At 34.7% G+C, this 17,515-nt stretch overlaps 1 protein-coding gene across 2 annotated transcripts in view; it reads right to left on the reverse strand.

The window, feature by feature from the left end:
• The window catches only part of AGL (amylo-alpha-1, 6-glucosidase, 4-alpha-glucanotransferase), a 34,344-nt gene continuing 16,829 nt past the window's right edge, over positions 1-17,515 (reverse strand). Inside the window, exons 17-34 of one of the 2 annotated variants that reach the window (XM_053984599.1) lie at positions 17,337-17,487; positions 16,064-16,188; positions 15,840-15,952; positions 15,593-15,727; positions 14,956-15,086; positions 14,241-14,377; positions 12,597-12,730; positions 11,291-11,466; positions 9,710-9,812; positions 8,260-8,485; positions 7,741-7,852; positions 7,229-7,364; positions 5,969-6,081; positions 5,038-5,249; positions 4,403-4,500; positions 3,754-3,841; positions 3,530-3,663; positions 1-3,061 (exon numbers count right to left, since the gene is read on the reverse strand). In XM_053984599.1, coding sequence (XP_053840574.1) covers positions 2,944-3,061; positions 3,530-3,663; positions 3,754-3,841; positions 4,403-4,500; positions 5,038-5,249; positions 5,969-6,081; positions 7,229-7,364; positions 7,741-7,852; positions 8,260-8,485; positions 9,710-9,812; positions 11,291-11,466; positions 12,597-12,730; positions 14,241-14,377; positions 14,956-15,086; positions 15,593-15,727; positions 15,840-15,952; positions 16,064-16,188; positions 17,337-17,487 — 2,442 coding nt within the window. In that variant the 3' untranslated portion in view covers positions 1-2,943. Of the gene's footprint in view, positions 3,062-3,529; positions 3,664-3,753; positions 3,842-4,402; positions 4,501-5,037; positions 5,250-5,968; positions 6,082-7,228; positions 7,365-7,740; positions 7,853-8,259; positions 8,486-9,709; positions 9,813-11,290; positions 11,467-12,596; positions 12,731-14,240; positions 14,378-14,955; positions 15,087-15,592; positions 15,728-15,839; positions 15,953-16,063; positions 16,189-17,336; positions 17,488-17,515 lie in introns of those variants that run through there. The other variant, XM_053984600.1, reaches the window with a different exon arrangement.

Consider the following 17,515-nt stretch of genomic DNA (forward strand, 5'->3'; position numbering starts at 1 on the left):
TTAACTCTGAATTAAAGAATTTTATTTTGTGCATTTCAGAAATGAATAATGACATTTTCTAAAATCAGTTGTTGCTGTGATAGACAGACATGTAAAGCTCATGTTTCCATGTTACATTACAACATGCAGTGTGAGAATGATACATCAGTTTACTTGAATTCTCAAGTTAATAATTTTTGAATAAATCAAGAGCTATTAACTGTGTGAACACTGGTAACAGTTAAAATTATTTCAATTGGGAGGAAAACCAGTTCTTAATATAACATAGATCAAGAAGCACCAACTGGAACACAATGGATGCATAGTTCTTACTGAGTAATTTAATTTATTTCTATTTTACCAATTATAAGTTTGCATTACTAGAAGTCTTTGAGTGTAAAATATAAATTATAATGATAAAGCTCAGGATCAGTAAATATAAGTCAGCTATTTTTAGGGGACAATGACTTGATCTGTATGGATATCAGCTCATTTTATGTTAGAGTTAACATTGTTTTCTTCCCTCTTCATTTTTAAACTGTCTGGCTTGACAAAGTGTTGAGTAGCTTTTTGAAGAAAAAAAAAGAAAAACCCCAAAACCAATAAACCACCACCCCCCCAATAAAGTTAATAACCTTAAATCTTACTTTTGTTGCTACTTAACAGCAAAGTCAACCAATACATATTTTTTCCCTATTTAAAATATTTGTCACTAAAACTATGCTCAACTAACCAGTGCAGAAGCAAGATTATAAATGGGCATGTTTAGAAGTTTAATAACATATGTATTTTTGTGTACACAGTGGTGATTTATCTTTAAGATTGTATTATTAAATTAGAAAACACCCTAGCAATGACAAATATGCAGTGTCTATCAGCAGTTCAGGTTGCAAAACTGGAAAGCAATCTGTACACAGCATAGAAAGGTTTTGATGAAAAATTTCTCATGTTTTTTTTTCCCCAACACTTAAAGAGTGTTATTGCCAATGAATATAATTTTGACACTTGGTGGAAATCTTCAACAGTTATAGCTCTTTAGCTTCACTTCCAATTTTAAAATATTTTCATGAATTAAGAACAATTTTTTTCTGCCATTTTGTTCCTGCTTTCTAAGCCACAGGAGCCATAAAACATACCTTGAAATAATACACAAAAAATAAGTATCCAGGAAAACAGTGAAGCTAGTGAAACAGTAGTACATAAACCTCAATATAATTATCAAGAACTTTGGAAAGTTCAGTGCAGTATGAAAAATACTTTCTATGCCTCTTGCACATTAAAAAAATAATCTGTAGCAGACATTTCAGTAACATTTTTGATCAAATGACAATTCTTATGCACTGTGTTGAGAAAATAAAAAATTCCCAACCCATATACTGCAGCTCAAAAGTTCAGGTATAATATAGACATTACCTATCCCTAACTTCTAAGGACTGAACACTTGAGCAAGGGAGTTAAAATCCTTATTAACCTTTCAAACAAATAGTATGTGAGTATAGCCACTTACAATTCATCTCTTGAACTGGTTAACTTGCCCTTACAGTATCTCCCTGAACAAGACAGCATGTGTGCACTGTACTTTAAACAGATTACAGAAACTTTAAAATACAGACATGATAAAATCTTGATCTGTGTTTTAGTGCATTAGAATTACATCCCGTATTTATTTTTTGCATAATTAACAGCATATGTTGTCTAACATTCAGAAATAGTGCTTTTGCTTTTCTGCCTTGTGATGTGGGAAGTGTTGTCAACCCCACTCTCCGCCTGTTTATTGCACTAAGATGGAAAAATTGTATGAAGAGTTTGAGAATTACCAGCTGCTCTCCTCTCAGTTTGAGAACTTAATAAAGACATGCAGGCATCCAAATATGAAAAAAGACATTTTGCATCATGTTCACTGGATTGTTCCCAAAGGACACCACACAGCATGCTTATTGTTATTGGTGCAATTTCAGAAGGCCCAGAAGCCCCATATTCTCCTCTCTGATAGTAGGCTACTACTATGTTTTTCCCTTGTGTTAAGCATTTCCACCTGATTAATAGAGCTAGGATTTTCCCAGGAAAGAAGGGCTCAGGTGACCCTATCTCTTCAATAAATTAATTTAATAAGCAGTAAAGCATTTTGGCCTTCCCTAACATATAGGCTGTGCATTGTATGCACACTTCTTTTGAATTACCCATGGTGAAAACCAGATATAAATGAAAAAACAGGTTTGCTATATGGCTCATGGTATTTAAATAAATCTAAAGACAGATTAACATCGGATGTTACCTCATTTTTGCTTGAGTTAACTCTCAAAGTAAAGTTTTCAAAATTTTATATATAACTTCAGAAGTTGTTTTATTACAGTATTCATACATTTTATTTCTGTGGTTGCTTAGTCGAGTGTTCAATTGAACACATATAAAAACATCCCCATTATACAGTTCAATGGAGAGATAACATATTATGCCTTCATTAATGCATGGTGCTAGAGCACAAAGCATACCAAACTCAGAAAGTTACAGGTTAGTCTACTTAAGCATGCATTTGCAAAAACATCCATTTACTCTTTAAGAGACAAAGAAAAAAAAAAACATAAGAGCTGTGCTACTTATTTTTAGCTCAGGAAGGAGCAAATTTACTTTGTTACATTAAGATATTGTTTTGAATAGGTTAAAAAAACCAAAGCTATTTAAAATTAAGTTTGTGCATATTCTTAAAATTGCTCCTCACTAAAAGTTGCTGCATCGAGTGTGCACTGCAGTTTTATTTTGTTGTCATGCCCTGATTTTCAAAACACCTAAGCCCCACACAGTTATAGGGCACAGAAGCTGCTGGCATTCAGCATCTCTGAAAGTCCGGACACAACTTAAGTGATTGTGCAGAACAGTTAATTTCCCTTGCAGTGTAAGCCAAGTGTTCATTTATGCCCAATAGTAAGACCACAGAAGTTTCACCAAATCAATCAAAATAAACTTTTACAGGTCATAAAGGATTTCAAGGATAACACCAATTGACCAGGCCTGAGTTTCACAGCTAAAAGGACAATACTGCCCATTCTCATTGGTTAGTTCTGGAAGTCCTTTCCAGGACGATCTGATAAGAGAAAACAGAAATGAGTACTGTTGTTAGATTATAGATTGAAAAAAAAGAACATGTCATTTTATCTGCTGCAATTTTAATCTGTCACTACTTGCCCTTTACTTATTATGTTTTACAAAGTTTGTTTTTAAATACTTCCTTTTTTTTTAAAAACAAATCACAGTCATTTTTTCTGAAACTGATTTCCTGTATGAAATAAGATGCTAATTTTTGTGTAAGATTTATTTCACCCAGTATTCACATGGATAAGTATTAGGAATTCTGCAATCTGTGAAAGGCACTAGATCCCACCTGTATTTGAAATCTGACTTGAGACCTGCAATTGCAATTGCAGGTCTCAAGTCTTTTCCTATCTAGAAAAGAGATCCTATTTATACAGTAGATCTGTACTCTTACATGCAATTGGATGGCAGATACCACTAGCTTGGTACTTTGAATATTTTGTGTTTGTTGCTACCTTACCTTTCAAGATGAACATAGTGGCGAGAAAGAACATTCTTAATCATAACTACAGTTTTTGCATATATCTCTGGACCAATCAACCTAGAGAAATACAGTTTGGCACGAAGAAAATATCCAATTGGCCACAGCCATTCCTAAACAAAGAATGAAAGAGATGATTATCAAAGCAGCTGGTTTGAAAAGATGACTACACTTTTTCTAAAATTGAAGGAAGTAGCTCTTACAGGTCCTTGGTGATAATTAAATCCTTTGGCTACATTGTAGTTGTCATTGTCAAGAGCATTATCATAGACTCCACAATACACCATATCACTGCAAGAAACAAAAAATGTATTATGCAAACAAAGTCTTAATTAAAATGATACACAGAAGAGGAAAACAGAAATTAACCAAAAAACCTGTCATTTACATTTATTGATGGTTAAGTTAGGGAGGTCTCCAATTGGTTCTGTACTTTACATGACAGTGAAATTCCAAATAAAGTTTAAATTTGTAGGAAAATGGTCAACATCTTGAAAGGACTAAAGAGTCATAATTTTACTCTTTTACTTTCACTCAAACTGTAGTGCTGTACACTGTATCAAACACTGTATGTCCCAAGATGCAAATTCAACATCTTTGGTATGATAACAAATTTGACTTGCTTACTGTGAGGCATCCAAAACCACCCAGCCATTGCCTATATAAAGAAATTAATTACAGACTTCTAGAATGGCAAAACAATTGTTCTAGAAGTACTTCCTGCAGCCTTATTTCATTGGTATAAATGAAGATTTCACATCATCACCAACCCTGCCCTACATCAAATAATTCCTACTGTCATGTTTATTGTCTTTAGGAATTACCACTTTATCTTTTCTCTGCTGTACTTACTCTGGGTCTAAGGTTTTCATGCCTAATGGACCAAGAAGCTTTTCCTCTGCTATCTGCAGAGCCTTCCAAGCTCTCTCAGGTGTAAACAACTCAGGGGCCTAATAAAATAATAGATTTAATGAATAATGTCTGTGCATATACATACATAAGGCTGTGTATACAAATGCAGAAGACAACAAAAAGCCTGAGTTTTGCATTACTGAATCAACTTCTGGAACCTGAAAGTCAGAGTAAGCAAGAAAACATAAGTTATCCAGTGCTTTTTCCAATTTTGATTTTATTTTATATACCCTCGGCAAATATTATTACTGAAGCTCTTTACAAATCCAATGGAGACAAAGAATCCTTCCTTTTTAGCCAATTTGATGGGAAAAGCAGCCTCCTAGATCTAGCCATAAAAGATATTCTGAATACAGTGAACATGGCAAATTAGAAAGTCCTGTCTTGATATATTTTTGGACAAAGATGGACAAATATTAAAAGCATGGGAAAAAAAAAAGCTGCTTTCAAAAAGCTATTCCAAGCTATGTATGTTCCTGATAGAATGCCATGCAGGTGGACCTTAAAATTTTCTTTGTAACTGAACTAAGCTTGCATTTAAGTGCAAAGCCCTCCTCCCACTGCCCCACACTTACCACAACCATTGCTATTGGAAAATTTGGCCTGAGTTGGTAATCACACCATGGACTCGAAGCTCCATAGCTGTCCTTATAAATTCCACGTTTGTGTACAAGATCTGGGTGTTTTTCATTAGGGTCTGCTGGATTCTCAGAGACATAGAACAGCTTTTCAAAGTGTCCTTGAATTTTCCTGTCCCACTCATCATATGTGATAATCTCCTCCTTTCCTGCAAGATGTCACACATGGTGTTAATTTTCTGCAATCAGCTACAGTGACAACAGCAGAAGTACACTTCTTGAATTCCTGACATTTAATATAACAGGAGCAGACCAAGAGCACCTCTCTCAGTTTGTGATTCCCTACATTTAGGCCAACTGTACAGATCACAGCAGCAACAGTTCACTGAAATTTCTAGTGAGACTAACACAACATTAGAGTCTCCATAGGGTACATACTCACTTGGGCTGGCTAAGCTTAAAGTAACTTTATGATTAGAAGAGTACAACCTCTAAAAGATAAGGCACTTCCTATGATACTCATGTAAATATTCCCAGCAAGGGGGTTTTCTGTGTTATGAATACTGGGGGAGGGACAGAAAGAGAAAATAAAGTGTCCTGCATAATTTTACTTTGCATTCTAGTAATAAATGTTGCAATCATCATAATACACACTAACCTTATCAGTTATACCCATTTTGAGAAAAGGTATTCAGGCTCTGAAATTCCTTTGTAATCCACAGAATAAACTATTTGAAATATTGAGAAGATGATATAAACTTCTCTTAAGTTTTTATACTAACAGAAGGATTTTGATCATACAAGATACTTTCTCAAGTTTTTGCCCTTTTACCCCTAAATCTTCTTGTGAGGTTATATGGTCACTATTTCATTGTTTTAGTTATTTTTGTACCCCAGTAATACAATTACGAGATGTGCCTGTTTTTACCATGTCTTTTTACAGTGACTCCACGAAATGGAAATATGTTCTTCCCAGATAAATCCATCAACCAGCGAACCGCTGACTTGCACAGGCCAACCATTTCCACAGCAGAGCCATCTCTAAAAAAATAATGATAATAAACCTCATTATTTACTTTAAGAAGGCTATTAAAGTTCAATGAGTGACTGAAAAATTTAGATTCATAAGCCTCTTATTTAGAGACTACTATTCCCCTATTTCTCAGTCAGGGAATGAACTTGATTGTAAATTGGGCAGCAAATACCCTTTTCTGTCCTTCTTTAAAATGATATTATCATACCCAGCTAATTAGCACAAATGGAGGATAATTTTATACCAGTGACTGTAACATGAAAAAAGGATCAACCCCAAATGTGGTCCTCTGATGTTAAAACTGTGTTCAATACAAAGCTTCTCAACTGCACACACACTTCTGTAACTTAGGTAATAGTTCTGCCATAAGAGACTACTCAAGTCAAAAGTGATGGATTAAAATTAGCACTAAATTCACTTCTTGGACTTGCTTCTTTTTTCAGGTAATATTCATGTAATCAATATATGCAAATATTTCATAATGTATCATACTCAGCTTTACTGTCTACGTGATGGAATTTTCTCTCCCATATCACCAACTCAGGCTCTTTTGGAAAGTACCTCAACCGTTCTTGGTTCCCAATTAAAATGCTTGACTGTCAAGAAAGATAACATTTTCCTCAATTCTTACCCATGGAAGGCAATTAATTTGAAACTGATACTGTACTAAATTCAAGCAAGGATGCCTGCAACAGGTTGCTAGCACATAATAAAGAGCCTACTTAAAAATGCTTAATCTCAACTCTGAAAATGTAGATGTTGTAAATATTTTTGAATTCAAATTAAGAAGTATTCAAACAACACAATTATCAATATATAACTCATATGAGAAGTTTGAATAACAAAGTACTGCTAGTACAGCAAGTATACAGTCTTTCCTAAATTACATTTTACTACCTGAATTCAGAAGTCAACTCTTGGCATGGAGCTAAGACTGTGACAGAAGCCATGGGCTTCACGTGCCCAAGAACACAGCTTCTGACTTCAAATCAGCACAAAGAAAACGAATTCCATAAACATTTTAGTAGGTAGAAATGTTTAGAATATTTGAGAGATAACTTCTCAATGTGTCAATAGAATTCCTAGTGGTTCTGCAGAAGAATTTAAATTAAAAAAAGAATTAAACCCCCCCGGCCTCAAGCCCAGCTTTCATACCTTGGAGTAGCTGGAATTCCTGTGTTGCGAGCTCTGTCACTCTCTCCCATTTTATCCATCCAAGTGCCACAATTGAAGCGGCTCCCTCCAAAGACAAAGCCAGTTTCATGGTCAATGCCTGCAGTTACATTAAAACCTGGCAAGAAAGAGTATCAGCTGTTAACTTCATTTTTTAGACAAAACAAGACCCCAACTACCCACACCCCCAACCCAAACTTCCCAATAAACAAAAAGACCTTCTAACAAGAGACCTGAAGTAGGTTTCTGAAGGCAACTGTACTTTAAGTGAAATTTTAATGGTAACGTGCACCATATGACCAGTGGCTAACAATAAACTATTATTTAGGCACTTCAAAAATATTACATATATATAAAGTAATAACGTTTTAGCTACAATAAATATATATTAAAATAAATACATGCTCAATAGAAAGAGGAAATAAGAGGAAAAGGAAATACAAAATATAATCATCAACTTCTGTTTTGCACAGCAAGTGTTCTGTGTATGTTACCTTCATCTCTCATCTTTTGGTCAATCTGAGGACCAGCATTCCTTTCTCGGAAATTTATGCCTTCCATATGTCGTTGCATTGCTTCCTGTATTACTTCGTAAAGTGGCTGATCCTAGATTTATTACATGTTTGGATGACATATGAAAGGCAAGATGAAAAATGAATAGAAAGCATTTCTTAAACCCCTAGTTTATATGGTATTCCACAACAACTCCCACACCAAACATTTTCAAGTAGCATCCTTGGCAATAGCAATACAATGTGTACAACTTTTGATATCAACATTTTTTCAAGACAAAAAGCAACAAAAAAGTTTAGAAGCTGATGGAATTTTTTTCCTTCTTGCACTTGGTCTAATCAGGTGATGCAAGAAGTGCCTAAAATGTTGAATTCTTGTGCTATAATCAAATTTCATTACAAACAACAGATAGCAACAGGTTCTTGTAGCTAGAAAAAAATTATATCCTTTCATTAAAACATTATAGTTTTGTTAAATAGTTCAATTAGAAGAATTTTTACCACAGTGCCTGCAGGTTGCGGAGAAGAGTCATCTCTTGGGTACATCCTAGAAACAGGACACCTGAGAATGTCTAATCCATTGGGAACAATTTTACAGTACTCCTGGATACACTGAAGCCACCACCACACAGCATCGCGACAGTTGTATCGGGCATGTGTCCCCCCACCGAGCAGATTGGGAATGAGACCATGTCTTAAAGTCCCAGCAAATGCTAAAATGATGTTTCTAGAACAAAAGAAAATCACAGTCTTGACTGAATTGTCTTCAAGGCCATTGTTAGACCAAGTACCAAGTACAAAGCATACAGGATTACATTATTAGCAAGAAGACAAACAGCATTTTAAACACAGATTCCAAAAGTTTGCTGTTGAAAGCTACAAATTATTCAATTTAGCATGAACTTTTTACAATAAAAAACCACCCATTCTCCAACAAATTCTTCAATATGATTACATTTACATCAGTCTGTACAAAACATACGTCATCTATTCATATGGTAAAGATAATTTGCTTTTTAATAGGTAGTGATATAGATCCTAAATCCAAATCCCACTGAGGTCACAGGGAAGGTTTTTATTGACCTTGTGTATGATTACCCTGGTATCCATTCTGATGGGTGGGGTGGAATGGGGACGGAGGGCAGGAGTAGATGGGAAATTCCTATTAAAATACAGAGAGGTGACAGCAACTGAGGTTATGAGAAGTTTCATATGAGAACCGTTGCGCATACCTTGCAGAAAACATGAATTCCAACTAGCTTTAAAAGGCAAAATAAACATCCTAGTTGACTGCAGATCTTTCTGCATGAGAAAGCTAACAGTTGGCCAAATGTACAACAGCATAAATACATGCTGATTTACACCAACTAATTTTTATGTTTCCATTATGTGCCAAGCTCCATTCAAATTAATATTAATCAAAATATTAAATTCATCTGGCTTATGTATGGCTCATTTATCAAGTTAAATATTTATAGCTACCAGATTGCAACAATGCACAATTAGCTGATATCTAGTATCAACAGACAAATACTAGCAGTTACAAAAACATCATGACAGACCTGCATTCACACCTTTCTGTTTAGAACAGTATTCTCTTTTGCTACTTTAAGTTTTTACATAAACAATTCTGAAATTATTGCTCAGCAACAATGATGCAGGTACTAGCGAAACAATCACTTTGTTCAAGGACGAACAGTAGCACTGCTGGAGTTAAAACTACCTTACCTCTACAGAACATCAGCTTTGTATCACTGCTAAGAAAGTAAAAGACTGAGTAGTATTTTTAATCCCACTTAGAGGGAGCTCCCAAATATGTCTAGTGCCAATAAAGTTTTATACTGCACATCAACTGTTTCACACAGCTTGTGCATCAGCTCAGGTTTTAAGAGCATTGCTTTTTCCTAACTGCCTACAAAGCCAACAAGAACCAAGGCTAGGCCAGTCTTACCTTGCTTCTAGATAGCGCCCAGTAACTAACATTAGACCTCTTAGTGCAATAAAAGTATCCCTTCCCCACGAACGAAAAATTCCAGAAGAAAAGTGAGGTAAACCTGAAAAGAAATGTCATTATTCATCTAATGAATTGATATAGCAGAAATCTCCAAGCACACATATATAAAACAACCAGAAGTTAAAAAAAAAACCAAACAAACTAATTTATAACTTTTTCCTAGATTAAGATATTTCAAATAAACTATCTCCTAGACCAAGTTCTTGATAGAATTAGATACACCCTATTCTAGAATAATGTCTTCTAGAATTTCAAGACCACACAAAAGCATTTCTCATACCACTAACAGTGACATTTTAATTTTTATTAAATCACCTGGCAACTTAACCAAAAGTTAATTAAAAAAAACAGAAAGAAAACTAACCAAAAAAAAAATCAGAACTATGATTGGAACACTATGTTGGAAAGAGTTTATGCATGAGAGTCATGGCCTCTCAGCAGCATAAAGGGGATGAGACTGTTCTCAGACACTGTGAAAGACATTCTGCTTCTCTTTTCCAGGAGCTTAGAGATCTAGTTCTCCAATATGACCTCCACATCTCTGCAAATTCATAGTACATGGCAGCAGCACTTGAGAATGACACAATCTGTGTACAATTAAAAAATCTCAGGCACAACTACTAGTGAGTATGTGAAAGGAATATTTAAAACCAAACCCTTCAGTATAATTAATCTTTATGACCAGTTTAAGGGAACACTGTGCCTCTGTGCCTCTAGGTAACACTGAAGCAGGCAAATGGAATGTTATTAAAATCCAGAAATGAAAGGCAATAAAGCTACACAAGAGTGATGGCAAAAAGAAGAAAAGTACTCCACTGAGAGAGATGCCACTGCATTTGTGGATGCTTAAAAGTTTCCACGGCTTCGGAAAAGGAATGAGCCAACTCAGAACCAAAATAAACTCATTCTAAGCCACAGAAGATAATACTTTGGACAGAGGCAAATGCTCATAGGAAGATTGCCAAATGCTGGCAGAACATTTGGAGGTATAAATATTACTTGCTGACTGCTTTTATGCTCTTTCCTTTTGGAGACAGTTTCTGATCAGGAGTTCTTCTGGTCTGATAATGTTTCTTTCTGAGAACTTGTAAACCAAGTTACAATTGTAACTACATTACAATTCACTTCTTAAATTCACATTTATAAAAGATAAACTAAACCCCCTTACGGTAAGTATACTTATCTCAAGCAAGTCTTCCAGAAAGGAAAACAACATTTTTGCAGATCTCTGTATATGGTAACAACAAATATGGCAAAAAAAGTCTCTAAATAAAGCATTTACATATAAAGTTCTCCCTCACTACCCCCATGAGTACTACTAGAGAAAACTTCCATACTTTTAACATGAGCAAATCTTTACGTTAAACATGAGGCAAAAGTGAGTGAAATTGCTACATTTTATACATAGTTTTTGACATATGGTTCTTAAACATGATGCAGAGGATTTTAATATAGTTACTAAAAGCAGTTTAACTGTTTTGGAAGACTTCTTTTTATTTAAAGGTTGTTCTCACTTACCAGCTGCCAAGGAAACACAACACTGTTCTTTCTGATTTGTAATCTCATTGAGCCTATAGGGAACATCATGTAAGGAAGGAGACAGATCTGGCAGACAAGAGTATTTTCCTATCCCACATAACTGGATTGAACCCAAGGAAAGGTGCTTAACAAATGTTGATCCATTCCGCACAAAGCTGTAATTCAACAGAATGAAATTAAAATAACTTTGCATTCAACAATAGCAGTCTATAAAATGTACCCTTTTACATTTACAGAAGGCTATGACAAGCATTACGTGTAGGAATTGTAAAAAACTAGCAATGAATTAATCCTAGCATTTTGCATGAACTGATTTTTTATCTAAGATTTAATTTGTAAATTACTAGTTTTCCTAAAATGGGTGCCCAATGTTAAGAGTCAAATCTTAATGGATTACTGCCATGGAAGTGTTTAAAACATGTACTTCTACAAAACAGTTCAAAACAAAAAGTTGTTTTGGTTTAGTTAATGCCTATACACACACCTAAGATTTCAAAACTATGAACAAAAGTTTGTCAAAACTAGTCAGTATTTTTAAACATCATATTTTTACATATATATACAAAAACTGCAAATAAAAAAATCTGTTAAGGCATTCCCTGAAATAGTTGATCTCCATTCCTGACTAGTTGACCTCCAAGTATTTTTTCATAAAATATATTACGTTCCATGATTTCACAGCCATACCAAATTCTATTCCCATTTTAATGCCCCTGTTTTTACAAAACAGTATCAAACAGTAGTGACTTGTTCAGCATACTCATAGCTAGAATGAAGCCTCCATGAAATGAGTTTCCCTTCCCTTTGCAAGACAAAAAGAAGCAGACTCTGAAGATTAAACAGTTATTTTAAAAAGTAAGCAGAGTGCTCAGATAATGGGAAGTAATAATGGAGAAGCATTGAAGAAAGCATCAGCATCAAATGCAATGTGGTATTTTCTTAGTTACCTGAACTTTAAGGAATCATTGCATTGGTACTAAAATTATAGCAAAAAAAAAAAAAAAAAGCTTCCAAAGCCTGGCAAAAAGATGCTGGTTTAGGGTTTCCTCCTCCTACTGTGCAATCCCAACAGTAGTTATAAATTGAAACCATGGATAGATGTCTGAACGCTCAGTCTTCCAAACCACCACTGTTAGAAGATGGATTTGATAATTCTCTATCAATTTTATCCTTCTACATTAGAGAATTATGAAAATATTCAAATTACATTCTCCAGCAGATAAAATTTAAAAGGTTATGAGGTATACAGATGCCTTTATAGCTCTGATAAAAAGTCCAAGCATACCTGGACATCTGATGCCATCCCACATCCAGAAGTGTTGTGTAGGCTCCCACTAATATGGCATCAAAGTAGCATGGGATGAGGTAACGTGGAATTCTTTTTAGGTAGACAAACATGGCCTTCAGCCATTTACCAACCTATTAAAATACAACAGAATTAAAACTTGATCCATCAATGTTCAAAAGCCTGTGCTTTCAGGATCCATATTGTTACAGTTTTTGTACATGTATTACACCCCAGTTACACTGTGCCCTACTGCTCCAAACTTTCTTAGAGTTAATGCCTTTTAGCTGAAGAATAGTAGAGGAAAATGTGTATTGCATCTATACTAAATGGGCCAAAATGTGAAGTATAGAAGGAGACTATATTTTGCTAGTCTTATAGTCAAAAAATGAACTATCATGAAGTTGTTATTAAAATTAAGTAGCAAAGAAAAGTCAGAACTCAAAAGGCATGACTATAATCCAAGCATCGGAAGGAAGTTTTGCATTGCTACAAAGACAGGACTGAAGAGATGAAGCTCAGGACCAGGAATAAAAAGTCATCAGAGCTAAATTATGTAGAGCCACTAGAGAATATGAGTGCAGGTTTGTGTCTTGGACTCAGGCTTCTAGAGCTTCACATCCTCGTATCACTGCAAAACATTTGACAGCTGGAAAGTATTTTTATTTCCTTCTAGCCCTGCTAAGTAACATTATGACAACTTTCTACTAAGTCACTTAAGATATAAGCCTTGCAGATAAAGAATGCACCTGTCAAAATATCACATGATGAGCAAAACTGTAGTTTAGTTTCACATAACTTAAGTCTTTGAAACACAATGAAACATTGCAAATTAAGAACTCAAAAATACACAAAAAAAAAGCAACAGTCTTTGAAGAGCAGTAAATGTGGCAAGAATCAGACTAACTTGTTTTCTAGAAAAGCTCTGTTTCTCAGGTCAAATTTAGCATTCACTTCATTATATAAGACTGTTTTAGCCATTCTTCTGTTCTTGTATTACTAGACTTGACTTCAGGAATAAAATGAAGTAACAATGTTAAAGTCTTTATTATTGTATTTGTTAGGTAAGTTACAAAAATCAGATCTTTTGAAATACATAAAGCCTTTTCCATGAAGGAAAATAAACAAAGGAAAGGACTGCACTTTAATGCAGTTATAAAGCAACCTTGAATCTCAGAAATTCCTGTCTTCCCAGTGCTTGGCTGACTGCAACTGTCATAATGTCATACTGATGTATGCAGTAGTATTTAGGGACTCTCTTGAAAGTACTTTCTTAAAACAAACAAAAAAAACCCCAAAAACCACCCCAAAACCTAGCAGAAAAAAAAATATCAGTAATTTCATTTTTTATTTGAGGAGAAGTAAAACAGGGAGGGACCTCTGCAAGCCTTCATGGAAGAGCTAACAATACCTTCATGCCCTATATATTTTTCATTTCCCTTTTGCAGTCTAGTCTTAAGGAGGAGGGAAGGCATTGAGGGGAGGGAAGAAAAACATATTAAAGGTTTAACCTACTAGAAAAAATTGCCTAGACAGGAAATATGTTATAGACAGTCTGAATTTAAAAAAATATATCAGTAATTGGAAATGAAACCAAGTAGCAATTTAAAACCTCAAAGTTACCAAATAAGTATTTCTACTCACTTCTGCACAGGCTCCAGCACGCGAAATCAGACGATTACTGACATAATCAATCATCCAGTCTCCAGATCTTAAATTATCACAAAATGGATGACCCAAATCATTCTTTGGTCTAATGTCAGCCATCACTGACATTAACCCTGAAGATACAAACACAACTCTGTATTAAAAGACACACCATTATCATAAACAGCAGTTACAATGCAGGAGCAAAAGGATGTACATAGCAACAGATGCTTTAACTGGATTGCTTCTCTCCATCTGCATAACAAGTTAAGCTACAACCCAATTCTAGTTTCCTCAGCATAAATCCTAGAAACTTATGAAAATCATTGCAAATAACTAGCATGATGGAATTTGTATGTTTGATAAATGATAGACACTCCTCAGTAATCTAGTAACACCTCAGGTTAGATTAATGCAACTTTTCACTGGAAGCATATTTATTTTCCTTTTACTTTAAAAGTCAAGGCACTGGTGTTAAAACACATCCTGGGCTTCAGTGTTAAGTTTCAAAGCATTGAGAGAGAGGGGTTTTGTTCTAGTATGAGATTTCCTGGGTACAACACCAATTAGTAGCAAGGTCAAGCAGAAAAAAAATCCTTTTTTTTACCAAACAATAGCAGCAGCAACACAACAGCATTACGATGTGATCTAGATTGAGCAGTTCTCATTTACTTTTTTTACTTGATAGAAAAAATAATGCTGCAACTACTACCTTGGAGGCCCGCATACTTTAGGGGTGACCAGTTTGGTATATTGTAACAGCCTCCACCATCTTCCTGTTCTTCTGCCTCACATCTATACAGCACTTGATTTAGTTCAGCCAAAGTTAGTTTAGATGCAATTCTGAAAAAATAGGGGAGGAAAAAAGAGAATTAAACCCAAAATAACATCCGTAAGGAAAGAGGGAAAGGATTTCACAAACAATTCTCATTTCAGACTTAAATTAAAATACTAAAATATATACAGTTCTCTCAATACTTCATTTTGGAAATTCGGAGCCTAATTTTTCAGGTGTTCAAGATGCTCTCAGATGTTTCAGTGTTTATTTAGAAATACAGTATTACGTACAAAATTACACTTATACAATCACACCCCAATACTGAGAAGCAGACCATGTTAGACAGTCTACTTAAGGCAGCAAACACAAACTGGGAAATTTTTCAGTATTGCCCCCACTATGTATTATACATTTAAGAAGATCTCTCAGAGTTTTCATTGCACTCTGACAATTAAAACCCCATTTGTATCACCACCACCAAAACTCAACAACCCTCAGTAGATGTACATAATATTCTCTGCTCCCCTAGTAGCTCTCTTGGTGCTAAGTCAGAAACTTAAAGAACACTTACGAAGAAAATGGCGTTTTTAATATTGGTGCAGAGTGATCATCAGGAAGACTTCCAGATTTAAAATGAGAGCTGAACTGGATCAAATGATTGCGGAGTATCCCCACAGCCTCCTGTGCCTTTGGGTCCAGACTAACTCTGAAATAAAAATGCATATCTAGTAGAAATACAGCACTTAGAAGAACTATTTTCCAGTCTCCTATCACTCTCTGCAAACTCACTCAGCCATATGGCAATTATAATAACATACCTGAATACTATTACACTTCCTGGTGTTAATCTTTCAAATTCTATTTCTTGAACGAATTCATTTGGCCCTTTTATAGCAGTTCCAGCTTGCTTTATGATTTTACTGTCTTTTATCTTAAAAAAGAAAACAAATTTGCAACTGAAATCCACTGGGTTTTTTTCTAATATAAAATATGACAAACTAAAAAATATTACATCAGAACATGGGTGAAGGAGGCTAATTACCTGGATATGCTCTCTGAGCTCCATTGTGAAATTAGGCAATCCATTTATAAAATGTAGATCTTTTTTGTAAGGACTAGCACTTCTCTCAATAGTCCTGGCCTCAAGTACTACTTCATCTATTTTTCCTAGAAAAAGTAAAACCATGTTGCATCTCTTAGAATATTTGAAATTAAAAAAGTGATTCTTTTGAAATTATGAAACAAAAGCCAAAATGAAAAAGCTGGATATTCAATATACAAGTCTCTGTTGTACAGCAGAAGAAGTGAAATATATAGCAAGTATTTTAAACACCTATAAATATATTCACTAAATGTTCATATGCTGTACTGTATTTAAAATGGCAATTTTTGTTATTTTATAATAAATTAATCAAAATCAGATGACGAGAGAATAACAACCTCTCTTTTACTGGTCATCAGCTTTCTTAATTTGCCTATTAGTGTGCTAGACTGCTCTACAAATTGCAGATACAGATGGTTTATCTTTAAAGGGTAACAATTTATTATTAATATACAAATTCTAATTTTCTCTATCCTTTAAGTAATTCACAGACATAAGGTATGCAAGTCTTGTAAATAACTTAAAACATAATGTGACTGATTTTAAAACAAGCCCACAGATGCACTCAAAGAACTAAGTATATTTAAAAAGCCAGTTTGGAAAGCTTCTCTTCAGAAACATTTCCAGGTAATGTATAGAAGTCATTATACTTTGCTACTTTAAAGTACAGTAAATACTCCACATAATTAATTATGTATTGCATACATATACTATGTATTAATATATGTACTGTATACATATTGTCTTTACATTAACTTAACACAGAGTTCTTATCAATATGTGTTTTCAAGCTACAAAATTGCTATATATATTTGAAAGCTGAATAGCAATGGAATCAACAAATAGGAGAAAATTTTACCCTTTTTCCCCAGTATTACAGAATAAACAGTAATCCCCCAACTCTGTACAATTAACCATCTCACTATTAACTATTACTAGTTCACAAACAAGACCATAAACCCCCCTCACACCCTCAAGGGGAGCTTGCAGCTGGAATACACTCAATATGAATGCTTCTGAAAACCCTAAGCATTGCAAGTCTGTTATTGGTTCTTTAACCACTTCTGGGACATAGGTGTTAGTACATATAAAAGGAGCATTATATACTGAAAGTTCTCATATGGACTTCACGAGCATGTGCTTGAAGTTAAAAAGCATGAATAACTTGAAGCTTTTGTACATGACAACAGCTTTTGGAAAGAAGTCTGTTTACCTGGGATACACATTTCAGGTACTTCTTTACTGTAGAAACAAGTTTTAGGATCCCTGAAGGCAGTTCGACACACAGCCACCACAGACTGGTGTGTGTTAGGGCAGTGTCTTGTCACTGCAACTATATCTTCATCAACTTGATCTACATACACCTAGAAAAGACGTAACATTGCAACTGTG

The sequence above is a fragment of the Vidua macroura genome, chromosome 9, assembly GCF_024509145.1.
Source record: "Vidua macroura isolate BioBank_ID:100142 chromosome 9, ASM2450914v1, whole genome shotgun sequence".
Classification (NCBI taxonomy): Eukaryota; Metazoa; Chordata; class Aves; order Passeriformes; family Viduidae; genus Vidua; species Vidua macroura.